The sequence below is a fragment of the Chiloscyllium punctatum genome, chromosome 8 (assembly GCF_047496795.1).
Source record: "Chiloscyllium punctatum isolate Juve2018m chromosome 8, sChiPun1.3, whole genome shotgun sequence".
In the NCBI taxonomy this organism is placed as follows: Eukaryota; Metazoa; Chordata; class Chondrichthyes; order Orectolobiformes; family Hemiscylliidae; genus Chiloscyllium; species Chiloscyllium punctatum.
In genome coordinates, this window is record NC_092746.1 from 47902490 (window position 1) to 47916659 (window position 14170).

The window sequence follows — 14170 nt, forward strand, 5'->3', positions numbered from 1 at the left end:
GAACTTAACAACTATTATAGACATCAGAACTTACCATGTCCTCCCGTCCAAAAAATGTATATACAGCATACAAGTAATAGTCAAATAGTTGCGACATACAATGGATAACATCAAAAGCAATTGGCTTCAGGATATTCATCATTTGCATGTATTTTCCTAGAAATAAAATGAAAAGGAAATTATAAACAAAAATAATTGAGTATACGAAATTTAGGCCATTCTTTTCAGAACTGCTCCTTTGTTTCAGTAACATTGATTTAATAGCAAAATAAATTCAAAAGGAAGAAAGATTTCCGAGGATGGCTACCATGAATATGGTATTACTACCATGAATACAGAGGAAAAATGGACTTGCTTCCTTCCGAGCAGAAAACACCAAGTGAGATCTGATAAAGGTGTTTAAAATTACAAAAGATTTTAACAGTGTGGGAGAAGAAAGGAGAACCCACTGCATTAACTAAAAGGCCAAAATCCAGAAGGCACAGATTTAAGACAATGTGCAAGAGCAGAGATGACATGAGGGAAAAGGTTTCTGATACACAAATGTTCTTTTTTTTTCCCAGTCTTCTATCACATTAGACAGTGAATTCATCCTGTAGTGGTCAACTTTGTTAAGCATCACTGAAGTGGCTCAGGTTTCAGGAATCTCAGTCTGGCTTGGCAGTCTCTGTCCCATTTGCTTAGAAGGTCACAATGAGTTGGGAAAGTCCTTTGTTCTCTCAAGACCCACTTTATGATCAGGTAAGCCTTTTGTTCCTGCTCACCTCTTTGAATACCTAACCAAGCATTCAATCTTCAGGAGATTACCACTCTAAGAGACTATTTCCCAGCACTTACAGGTGTCCATGTCGCAAAGATATGGATGCTCAAGAACTCATGACCCCAATGGTAAGTTCACTATACAGAATGGAAAAAGGATGGAAGGAGACTTCATGGAAGTAATCAAAATTGTGTGTGTCCTGGGCAATGTAGATGGAGAGAAACTGCTCTTAGTTGTGAAAGAATCAAGGAGGAGAGAGCACGTATATGAAGCAATTGGCAAAATAAGCAAAAATGACAAGAGAAGAAATTTTCAGGCAGTGAGTGGTTAAAGTTTGGTGTTCATGGCCTGAGTGTGGTGGAGGCAGGTTCATTTGAAGCATTCCAAGACTGTTCTGCAGTAAGGAAGATGATCCTTAGTGGAGCTGTTAAGTAGAAATTAATAGCCCATTTAAGGATCTCAATCAGCTCATTGTGGCTGATAGAATTGTGGTGAGAGCTGGTGCAGGCAATACAATCACAAAAGGTCAGACAAACTTCCCAATGGATTTAGAATTACTCTTCTTCAAATCTGCCATCAGACAAGAGTAAAGTCCACCCTGTCATTCTGCCAAGAACTGCTACACATACACCCAAGGCAAAGGCAGAAGCCATTCAGCCTTTACTCCTGCTGAGCATATGTCATCCATGTATGTTCAGGGCACAGGCTTGGCAAACACTCAGTCACGTTGCTGTTGCCCCATGTATTCTTGCTTAGCTTGACATAACAACTGTATCTTGTGTGATGCAGGCATTGCTTTCAAGTGACAGACTGTTGACAATTATGAAGATATGTGACACTATCAACAACCTCCAGTGTCATCTTGTCATTGCAAATCCCGGACCATACCATCTGTCTCCCTGCTGCTAATAGTCAAACTCTCTACCAACATAAGAGTGTCTGTCCATTCACCAATGCATATGTTTTACAGCATGGTCTGTTAGTGTGGCAGCACCAATGCAGGGGAACTCTGATTAGGATTTGGTGTATCTTGGACTTGAATATTAGGCAAGCAAAGTTAGACAGTTTTCCATTAGTTCTGGTATGTAGAGAGACATCCTTCGTCAATCAGCAAGGGCATATGGAAACAGCAAAGAAAAGATTATGCCAAACAGTACCAGTGCCATGACCCAGTTTAACCCTACTTTGGGTCTCAAAGTGTTCTGATGTTGCCTTGCTGTAGCTAACTTTAGCTATTATTCTGACATGGAAGAGCAGTAAGATTTGAAATTCAGTGCCTGATAGGGTGGTGAAAACAAATTTCAACATCACTTTCAAAATTGGATATGTATTTGAAGATGTAGGGAAAGTACAAACAAATGATAGGAAGAATAGAGGCATGGACTATTTTCTAAATCGGGAGAAACATCAGAAGTCTGAAGTGCAAAGAGACTTGGGAATTCTAATCCAGGACTCACTCAAGGTAAACATGCAGGTTGAGTCAGTAGTTAGGAAGGCAAATGCAATGATGGCATTTATTTTGAGAGCACTTGAATATAAAAGCAGGGATGTACTTCTGAGGCTCTAGTCAGACCACATTTGGAGTATTATGCGCAGTTTTGAATCCCGTATCTCAGGAAGGATATTCTGGCCCTGGGGCGTGCTCAGAGAAGGTTCACGAGAATGGTCCCAGGAATGAAAAGTTTAACATATGAGGAATGTTTCAGGACTCTGGGTTTATATTTGACGTAGCTTAGAAGGATTTTTTTTTTGAGGGTGGGGAGGAGATCTAATGGAAATATACAGAACACAGAATGGCCTGGACAGAATAGATGTTTCCATTGATAGGAGAGACGAGGACCCGAGGGCGTTGCCTTAGAGTAAGGGAAGACCTTTTCGATCTGAGATAAGGAGAGACTTCTTCAGCTGAAGAGTGATGAATCTATGGAATTCATTGCCACAGTCGGCTGTGGAGGCCAGGTCATTGAGTATATTTAAGACTGAAATAGATAGGTTTCTCAACCCCATTCTCCCACTTTCTCCTCGTAACCCTTGATACTCGAGAACCTATCAGTCATGATTGAATGACAGAGAAGACTCGATTGGTTGAATGGTCTAATTTCTGATCCAATGTCTTATGAATGGCAATTACGGAGTTCTTTAGTGTGTCAACTGATTTCCTTCCAGTAAATACTAATACAAACATGCCACTGACCTACTGGAACAGCAGTCTTATTTCAGCCAATGAGGTTCAGGGCATGTAGTTTAGATATTAACTCAGATGGCAGCATGCTCCTGATCTGTACAATTGCTCCGGCTCAAACCCTAACATAAGACAGGCATTTGCAGCACTGTTGCAGTAGCTTCTTTAAGACACGTAATAAGACATGTTTGGAAACATAAAAGGTACAAATAATCAATATTACTGCTCGAAAAACAAAGTTTAACCATTGCTCAGCCAATGGCTTGTGTTCAATAATTACTAAACAGTGGACTAACTAACCACTCAAGTCTCTGTTATTTGTGAAACATTGCTGATGTAAATATGACTGTCTCGTTTGCTGATAAAACCATCAGGTGGCACGGTGGCACAGTGGTTAGCACTGCTGCCTCACAGCACCAGAGACCCGGGTTCAATTCCCGCCTCAGGCGACTGACTGTGTGGAGTTTGCACATTCTCCACGTGTCTGCATGGGTTTCCTCCGGGTGCTCTGGTTTCCTCCCACAGTCACAAAGATGTGCAGATCAGGTGAAGTGGCCATGTTAAATTGCCCGTTAGGTGCAGGGGTAAATGTAGGGCAATGGGTCTGGGTGGGTTGCGCTTCGGCGGGTCGAAGGGCCTGTTTCCACACTAAGTAATCTAATCTAATCTAAACCTGTAAACGTTATACATTTTGGAAAAAGTTTTGAAACTGTTCAAGGTAAAAAAAACGTGCATTTTTAAAGTCAGAATCTGAACAATTCAATAAGTTTCTGTAATTGAAGTTTGCTTTTGCAGTAATTACACATTAAATAACAATAATGAGGAAACAGTAGTTAGTTAAAGCTTATTTCACAACCATTTCAGACAACAGAAAGCCTGATGGTGCAGACCAAAGAACACAGTTATATCATTAATTCTGCCTATTTAAATCCCAATAAAGAAGCAATGTTCCTTCTGCTGTATGGGCAAAGAGAAAGGAGTGTGGACAATCTTAGCACAATTCTTATTGGCATAAGCAGTGTACAGTTTCACACCGAACCAAACCTCAAAAATATCCAACAGCAGAACAGAAATGCAGTGTGGGATCCTCAAAGTTGGATTAATTTGAATAGAAATTAACATTTATAAAGTCAACAAGAATGATGTACACATTAGGAAAGAAAACATTCCTTATGTATGGTTGAATGAACAGAGAATTAAAATATAGAGCAATTATCCTGCTATAAAGAATTCAAATAACTTTGAGCAGGTCAAGACATTGGACTTCATTTCATTGAATAGAAAATTTACATTCAAACTTTCATGGGAATCGAGTTTGAGATTAAATTTTTATCAAAAGTAGGGAGCTTTGTTGCATGTGCAGCGTCTTGAATTCTTGAGCTGCTGCACAATTGCTTCTCGCCTGTGCAATTTCAACAACTATAAATTTGACCTGGGCTTTGTATCTGCTGTTAATTCTTGATGCCATATCATATAAGAGAATGGGATCGGTGGCAACACCTGTGAAGTTATAGTCTTGACATAATGTGTTTATTTGTGCAGGAGGAGCTGAACAGCCACCTTCAATGGTACGCTATTTTACAATTCTACCAAGTAGATTTGCACCAGCTGAGTTAAACTGCAGCAACAAGGGAGATTAAATGCAGAGTTTACTATTTTAGTTAACTATTAGGAGTAGGGATAGGAGATACACGAACTATGTAAATAATGAATGATCTTTTGTCCAAAACGAGAGAGACAGTTTTAAACAAGGGATCAAACATTACTTGAGGATAGGAATCAGTTAACTTAGTTGGCTGTTTGTGCTGTAGAGGGAAGCCACTGGCAGAGGTTCAATTCCCACATCAGTTGAGGTCACCATGAAGATCCACCTGATGCGTGTTTCTGAAGGTATGGTGGGCTGTCACTTTAAGAGCCTAATCACATCTTGTAATGATAATGCCAACAACCATTTTGCACAGGAAAGAGCTTGATCTAACCTTGCTCCCTGTAAAGTGAAAATCTAAAGTGAAACTAATAAAGCTCCTGGTATTAAACACTTCAGCCTCCTGGTCACAGGAACATAAGAAAACAACTAGTGTTGAGGTTGGGATCCAGGAAGCATGGAAGAGGCATTTGTCAAATTGAAGATCACGGGTGAGAATTAAGCAAAATGTCGCAAGGCTAGATCAGCACCTAACAACAATCAGACCAAAGGTTAAGACAGAATGGGAGAGGCCGGTCAAGGTGGGAGTCCTTGAAACTGTTGACGAGTGTGATTGGGCCTTGCACATTGTATCAGTGCAGAAGAAAGATGGATCCATATGTTTCTGCGGTGATTTTAAGGTCACTTTAATCCAACGCAGTGTGCTGAGCATATCCTTTGCCTTTAATCAATGATAAATTTGCTGGACTAACTGGAGGCTGGCTTTTCAGTTGAATTCGAGATTCACCTTAATAAAGCCTATCTCCCGATAAATGCTGATTCTGCGTCACAGAAATACTTAATGATCGTGACACAAAGAACTATTCAAATACAAGGGGCTTCCTTTCGGAATCATATCTGCATTATTCTAAATATGTCATGATGTGGATATGCCAGTGTTGGACTGGGGTGGATAAGGTCAGAAGTCAGATGGCACCAGGTTACAGTCCAACAGATTAATTTGAAATCACAAGTTTTTGGAGTGTTGCCTCTGACGAAGGAGCAGTACTCTGAAACTCTGATTTCAAATAAACCTGTTGGACAATAACCTGGTGTTGTTTAACTTCTAACCTTGAATATGCCATGAATTAGATTTTAAGTGGATTGGAACAAGTCTAATGTTACGTAGATGATATTTTAGCCATAAGAAGAAAAGAATAAAAGCATCTCCAGAATTTACTTTGCAATGACTTGAAGATTGCAACCTAACAGTGAGGAAAGACAAATGTGAGTTTTTTTAAACCTTCCATCGAATATTAAACCATGTCATTGATGTTAAGGGAATACATATAACACCTTCAAAAGTAAAAGCAATAACTGAGGCACCAGTAGCTAAACATATTAACCATTTTGGGCTTGCTAAGTTATCATTAAAGCTTTTACATAAGTTAGAGATTTTAATAAAGTCAGAAGTCCTAGCTCATTTGACACTAAGTTACTGCTGTAACTAGCACGTATCACGATATGGAGTGGGAGCAGGCATTTCTCACATATTATCCAATGGTAAAGAGAAGCCAATAACTTTTGTATCAAGATCTCTCCCTAGATTAAACCAATTTATTCACAACCTTGATGTCATAAATGACCCTGAGCTGATCTTCTGACCTCTTCCTTGTGCCATCATTCACTCTGCCTGTTTTCACTGCTATCAACACTAGCTTTGCCCCAGTCTCAGCTCAGCTGTTGAAATTCTCCTTCATGCCTATGTTACATTGAAAATTGGTTATTCCAATGCACTCTTGGGTGATGTCCCACATTCTACCCATTGCCAACGTCATAAAAACAGTTGCCTGTATCTTAATTTGAAGCAACTATTATTTCCTTCTCAGTCTCATGCTTGCTAATGTACACTGGCTCCTGGTCAAACATAACCCTAACTTGATTTTTTTAAACCTAGTTTTCATATCCCTTCATTGCCTGGTCCCTCCATATCCTATAATGTCCACAGCCCCTTGTCTTCTTGATATACAGAGGAATCTCAATTATCCGGCATTCGATCATCTAAATTTTGGATTATCCGGCAAGATCCCGATGCTTGGCTAAACTGTGTTGTCTGGCATTCGATGATCTGAACAAAATACTCCCCGCCTGTGTTGTTTGGATAATCAAGGTTTCTCTGTATATGCGCTTCTCTAATTTTAGGTTCCCATTTATTCAATTTTAACCCACCAATGCTGACCATGCCTTCAGTTCTATAGCCCCAAACTCTGGAATACATTTGGGATGATACAAAAATTGGTGGGGTGGCAAATAGTGAGGACTATAGCCTTACATTATAGGAGGATATAGAAGGCTGATTAGTGCCAAACAAAATTCAATCCAGATTAGTCTGAAGTGTTCTCCTTGGGAAGGACGAACAAGGCCAGAAAATACATTTAAGAGGCATTTGGATGGGTATGTGAATAGGAAGGTTTGGGAGGGATATAGGCCGGATGCTGGCAGGTGGGACTAGATTGGGTTGGGCTATCTGGTCGGCATGGATGGGTTGGACATGATGAATCGAACTGGGAAGCACAAAGGATTAGAACGACCATGCTTTGCATGTCCACTGGTCCCTTAAGGTAGTGGGACATGTAGATAAAGTGTTTAAGAAGGCAAGTGGCATACTTGCCTTTATTAATCAAGGCACAGAGTTAACAGCAGGAAGGTTTTTCTGGAACTGGTTAAAATTTAAATTAGGGCAATGACTAGAATATTGTGTGCAGTTCTGGAATCTACATAATAGAACAAAGAATAAAGAAAATTTACAGCCCAGGCCCTTCAGCCCTCCAAGCCTGAGCCGATCCAAATGTACTGTCTACACCTGTCAGTCAATTCCAAAGCATTTGCGTCCCTCTGCTCCCCATCTACTCATGCATTTGTCCAGACGCATCTTAAATGAATTTACAGTGCCTGCCTCAACCACCTCTGCTGGCAATGCGTTCCAAATGCCCACTACCCTCTGTGTGAGAAGTATTTGCCGTGTGTAAACTTTCCACCTCTCAGCTTGAAAGCATGACCTCTTGTTATTGAATCTTTCACCCTGGGAAAAAGCTTGTCTCTATCCACCCTGTCTAGACCCTTCATGATTTTGTAAACCTCAATCAGGTCCACCCTCAATCTCCTTTTTTCTTGTGAAAATAAACCTAACCTACTCAACCTCTCTTCATAGCTAGCACCTTCCACACCAGGCAACACCCTCGTAAACCTTCTCTGCACCCTCTCCAAAGCATCCACATCCTTTTGGTAATGTGGCGACCAGAACTGTACACAGTATTCTAAGTGTGGCCAAACCAATGTCTTGTACAATTTTAACATGACTTGCCAGCTCTTATACTCAATACCCCATCCAATGAAGGCAAGCATACTATATGCCTTCTTGACCACTCTATCCACCTGTGGAGCAACCTTCAGGGTACAATGGACCTGCACTCCCAGATCTCTCTGTCCATCAACTTTTCTCAAGGCTCTCCCGTTCATTGTATAATTCGGTCTAGAATGCATCACCTCACATTTGTCTGGATTGAAAACCATCTGCCACTTTTCCACCCAACTCTCCAGTCTATCTATATCCTCTTGTATTTTCTGACCGTCCCTTATGCTTTCTGCTACTCCACCAATCTTTGTGTCATCTGCAAACTTGCTGATCGTACCAACAGTGACCTCTTCTCAAATCATTTATGTATGTAGTAACAAAGATGATTGATGAGGGCAGAGCAGTAGATGTGATCTATATGGATTTCAGGAAGGCGTTCAACAAGGTTCCCCTTGGGAGACTGATTAGCAAGGTTAGGCCTCATGGAATACAGGGAGAACTAACCATTTGGATACAGAACTGGCTCAAAGGTAGAAGACAGAGGGTGGTGATGGAGGGTTGTTTTTCAGACTGGAGGCCTGTGACCAGTGGAGTGCCACAAGGATCGGTGCTGGGCCCTCTACTTTTTGTCATTTACATAAATGATTTGGATGCGAGCATAAGAGGTACAGTTAGTAAGTTTGCAGATGACACTAAAATTAGAGGTGTAGTGGACAGTGAAGAGGGTTACCTCAGATTACAACAGGATCTGGACCAGATGGGCCAATGGGCTGAGAAGTGGCAGATGGAGTTTAATTCAGATAAATGCGAGGTGCTGCATTTTGGGAAAACAAATCTCAGCAGGACTTATATACTTAATGGTAACGTCCTAGGGAGTGTTGTTGAACAAAGAGACCTAGGAGTGCAGATTCATAGCTCCTTGAAAGTGAAGGCGGCGTTTGGTATACCTTCCTTTATTGGTCAGAGTATTGAGTACAGGAGTTGGGAGGTCATGTTACGGCTGTACAGGACACTGGTTAGGCCACTGTTGGAATACTGCGTGCAATTCTGGTGTCCTTCCTATCGGAAAGATGTTGTGAAACTTGAAAGGGTTCAGAAAAGATTTACAAGGATGTTGCCAGGGTTGGAGGATCTGAGCTACAGGTAAAGGCTGAATAGGCTGGGGCTGTTTTCCCTGGAACGTCGGAGGCTGAGGGGTGACCTTATAGAGGTTTACAAAATTATGAGGGGCATGGATAGTATAAATAGGCAAAGTCTTTTCCCTGGGGTTGGGGAGTCCAGAACTAGAGGGCATAGGTTTAGGGTGAGAGGGGAAAGATATAAAAGAGACCTAAGGGGCAACGTTTTCACGCAGACGGTGGTATGCGCATGGAATGAGCTGCCAGAGGATGTGGTAGAGGCTGGTACAATTGCAACATTTAAGAGGCATTTGGATGGGTATATAAACAGGAAGGGTTTGGAGGGATATGGGCCGGGCGCTGGCAGGTGGGACTAGGTTAAGTTGGGATATCTGGTCGGCATGGACGGGTTGGACCGAAGGGTCTGTTTCCTTGCTGTACATCGCTATGACTCTATTACAAACAACAGTGGCCCCAACACTGACCCCTGTGGAACACCACTGGTCACCTTTCTCCATTTCGAGAAACTCCCATCAACTACTACTCTCTGTCTCCTGTCGCTCAACCAGTTCTTTATCCACCTAGCTAGAAGACTCTGCACACCATATGACTTCACTTTCTCCATTAGTCTACAACGGGGAACCTTATCAAATGCCTTATTAAAAACCATGTATATGACATCAACAACCTTTCCTTCATCTATCAACTTGATCACTTCCTCGAAGTTGGTAAGGCACAATCTCCCCTGCACAAAACCATGTTGCCTATCACTGATAAGCTCATTCTTTTCTAAATATAAATAGATCCCATCTCTCAGTGCCCTCTCCAGCAAATTCCCCACCACTGACGTCAGGCTCGCTGGTCTGTAGTTACCCAGAATATCTCTACTACCCTTCTTGTACAGGGGGACAACATGAGCAACCTTCCACTCCTCCGGCACCTCACCTGTATTTAAGGATGCCGCAAAGATATCTGTCAGGGCCCCAGCTATTTCCTCTCTCACCTCCCTCAGCAAATTGGGATAGATTCCATCTGGTCCTGGGGATTTGTCCACCTTAATAATCTCCAGCGTATCCAACACATCTCCCCTACTTATGTCAACGTGATCCAGACGAATCAAACTTCTATCTCTAACCTCAAGATTCATCATGTTCCTCTCCTCAGCGAACACTGATGCTAAGTAATCATTCAGAATCTCACCCATTCTCTCAGGTTCAGCACACAGCCTTCCTTCATTATCTTTTAGTGGACCAATACTTTCTCTCGTCACCCGCTTGCTTCTTATATAAGAATAAAATGTTTTGGGATTTTCCTTAATTCTGCTTGCTAAAACTATTTCATGACCGCTTTTAGCCCGCTTGATTCCTTGTTTAAGACTTGTCTAGCTCTTTCGATATTCCTCCAGGGCCCGTTCTGTTCTTAGCTGCCCAGACCTTATGTACGCTTCCCTTTTCCTCTTGGCTAGTCGTACAATTTCTCCTGTCATCCACGATTCATGAATCTGGCCCTTCCTATCCTTTGACTTCAACGGGACATGCCTATCCTGCACTACCATTAACCTATATTTGAAAGCCTCCCACATCTCAAATGTGGACTTCCCTTCAAATAGCTGTGTCCAATCCACATTTCCCAGCTCCTGCCTAATTTTGATATAATTAGCCTTGGCCCAGTTTAGTACTCTTCCCTTAGGACCACTCTCTTCTTTATCTTCGAGTATTCTAAAACTTACAGAATTGTGGCCACTGTTACCAAAGAAATCCCCCACTGCAACTTCTACCATTTGCCCTGGCTCGTTCCCCAGTACCAAGTCCAATATGGCCCCTTCCCTCATCGGACTATTGACATGGGGGGGATGCAGAAGAGATTTAACAGGATGTTGCTTGGGCTGGAGAGTTTTAGCTATGGAGAAAGATTGTATAAACTGGGATCGCTTGTCTTGGAGCAGAGGAGACTCAGGAGGAACCTGATTTGAGATGTTCAGAATTATGAGGGTAGAATTATTCAGAATTATGTAGACAGGGTATAGCGAAATACACTTTACCCTCTGCTGGTCCAATCAATGACCAAGGAGAATAGATTTAAGCTAACAGGCAGGAGATTCAGAGGGAATGAGGGTCAATCTTTTTATTGAGACAAGAGGAAGATTAGGTCAGATGACCAAAAAACTTTGACAAAAATCTATGTTATAAGGAGTGACTGAAGAGAGCATGGGCAGATGTCAGGAATATCATAAAAGTTCCTTGGAAAGAAAAAGTCTCTTTACTCAGCCAATCTGCGCTGGTCAAAAGCAAGGACTAATCATAATCATATTTTCCAGCACTTGAAATTGAAATGTAGTGTATGAGGTGCCAATCAAATGGGCTGCTTTGTCCTGGATGGTGTCAAACTCAGTATTGTTGGAATTGCACTCATCCAAGCAAGTGGACAATATCTCATCATATTTCTGACAGGTGTCTTGCAGATATTAAACAAGCTTTGGGGAGTTAGGTGAGTTACTCAGTCCAAAAGTCCATGCTTTTGAGAGGGATGAATGGGATAAATAGACAAAGTCTTTTCCCTGGGGTGGGGGAATCCAGAACTAGAGGGCATAGGTTTCGGGTGAGAGGGGAAAGATATAAAAGAGATCTAAGGGCAACTTTTTCACGCAGAGGGTGGTACGTGTATGGATTGAGCTGCCAGAGGAAGTGGTGGAGGCCAGTGCAATTGCAACATTTAAGAGGCATTTGGATGGGAATATGAATAGGAAGGGTTTGGTGGGAAATGGGCCAGGTGTTGGCAGGTGGGACTAGATTGGGTTGGGATATCTGATCGGCATGGATGGGTTGGACCAAAGGGTCCGTTTCTGTGCTGTTCATCTCTTTGACTCTATGACTTTGAACTGCTCTTTCAGCTATAGTACTTTGGGGTAAGTGCAATTAAGTTTTTGTTTAATGGTAACCATGCCCCTTTTTGAAAATTTATGGTTTAAGATCACATGCAATGTACAAAAACAAAAGAATTGAGTCAGCCTGGTACTTAGTTTTCTGAGCATTAACTGAATTCAGGTGAAGGGCAGTTAGCATTCTAAAACTCACAACTTGTACTCTTTGGCTATAGATTTAAAATGATCAAATCAAACTATCTTTGGTGGAATCTATGTTTGCAAATTTTCTAAAGTATCAAGATCATGCTTACTCTGCCATAAATAACTTTCTACCACTCAGTCTTACTTTCCAACAGAAGATTGGTTACCTTGAAATAACAGAATGAATCTCATGCAGCATCAATCAATTGAGACAATTGCTCTGCACTGAACAAAAAGCACCTTTAAAACAGCTGGTTGCGAAAAGCTTCATTGCTTTTCGCAACCAGCTAGATTGCTTTTCTGGACCAGTTTTCCAGAAAGTATTTGGGGGAAAGTGTACTAATTTGCTGAATGTGGTAAGCTTAGTACATTCTTGCCAGTAAAATGTTGAGTGCGAGGGAATTGCTACTGAAGATGCTAATGAGCTACATTTGACATTTCATCATTGATTCCAAATAAGTAATTTACTAGTTTCATTTAAGATCATTAAATTTCTCAATTATCGTGTTGGAAATTTTTAAAATCTGAATGGGAGCAGGCAGAAAAGAGGAGACTCACTGAAAGAAACATGCTGCTGCATAGGCAGTCAGACAGTGAAAGACGGAACAAAGAAGCTTCAGCTTTAAACCCGATTAAACTGGCCCCAAACAGTGGTTCCATAGTATAATGGGCTAACTAATCTTTACATTATGACACAAAGGCAACTTTTTACAAGTGGAATTAAGTGAATTTGAGCATAACGATTATTCTTTTGTTGCGTGAAACAAAGTTCATGCCCAGACAACAGATGATGATCTTCTGTTACATCCTCATATTAATTATTTATACAAGTAGATTAAACGGCAGTGAAGTAATTTCCACCATTCTGATCAAGATGCACTGATATGACCAACTTAATAAAGTATCAGCAGCAGAGATGAATTAACTACAAATTTTTCGACTGCTGTTGCTGGTGCCAATGATTATTTACTCACTTCTCGTATTTTTTACCCAAGTGAAGAGACTCCAAGTTCAAATTCCAGGTCAGAACTTGACTTTTTAACCTAAAATGGCACTTTGCAGGGCATGCTATATTTTTCAGGCTGCAACTGAATTATGTCTAAGTCCCAATCTTTGAAACAGAATAGATTTCCTGGTGATCCAGCCAATATTCTGTTCTCAATGAACAGAATAAACTAAATTATTGTTCACTATGCTCTACTCTCTAGGATACCAAGCAGAACAGTCACTGCACCAAGTAATCTCCTCAGAGGATAGGGAAAGCGGAGATAATACACTAGAGGCTGCACACTACAGCAGTAATGAATCACAATCATGCCCAATACTACAGAATTTAGTTCTGAATTTGAGAACAAGTTGGTTCATTGATGATGCTTATCTCTTCAAATAGGTTAGGAAATGTTGTGAAAGATTTAATTTACTCTAAGGGTTGTGAACATTCAGAGTTCTCTCATTCACAGGACTGCAGAAGCTCAGATAATCAGTATATTCAACACCAAGATTGTTAGATTTGTAGGTACCAAGAGAATCAGAGGATTTGGGGATAGGGATGGAACACTGGAATTGATATAGAAGTCAAACCATGGACTAACTGAATAGCAGAGCAAGCTAAGGGGCTGTATGGGTCTCCTCAGTCCCTGAATTCATTAAAATGTCAAATATAATTATGTGAACCACAACAAGAAAAGTGAAACAATTTAAAATTTGCAATGTAATGATCATCCTGATATTCTTCTACGATAAGCCATCAATCATCGCTGAGTGGTTGCACTCTCATCTCAAACATCAGCTTATTGATTTAAGCCGCACTTCAGATGACCGTAAGACCACACAATGTAGGAGAAGTAAGCCATTCAGCCCACCAGTCTGCACCACAATTCAATGAGATTATGGGTGATCTGATAACCCTTAACTCCACTTTCCTATCTTTTCCACAAATCCCCCAACGCCCTTACTGATTAAAAATCTGTCTTAGCCTTGAATATACGTAATGGCCAAGCCTTACAGCCCTCTGCAGTAAATAATTCCACAGATTCCCTGTGCTTTGAGAGAAGATCTTCCTTATCT

The 14170-nt window shown here is 41.1% G+C and overlaps 1 protein-coding gene across 3 annotated transcripts in view; it reads right to left on the minus strand.

The window, feature by feature from the left end:
- vps50 (VPS50 EARP/GARPII complex subunit) overlaps nt 1–14170 on the minus strand; it is a 181325-nt gene that overhangs the window by 36883 nt on the left and 130272 nt on the right. For all 3 annotated transcript variants that reach the window (XM_072575489.1, XM_072575492.1, XM_072575490.1), the window contains one exon: nt 35–156. In XM_072575489.1, the coding sequence (XP_072431590.1) occupies nt 35–156 (122 nt within the window). The remainder of the gene's footprint in view (nt 1–34; nt 157–14170) is intronic.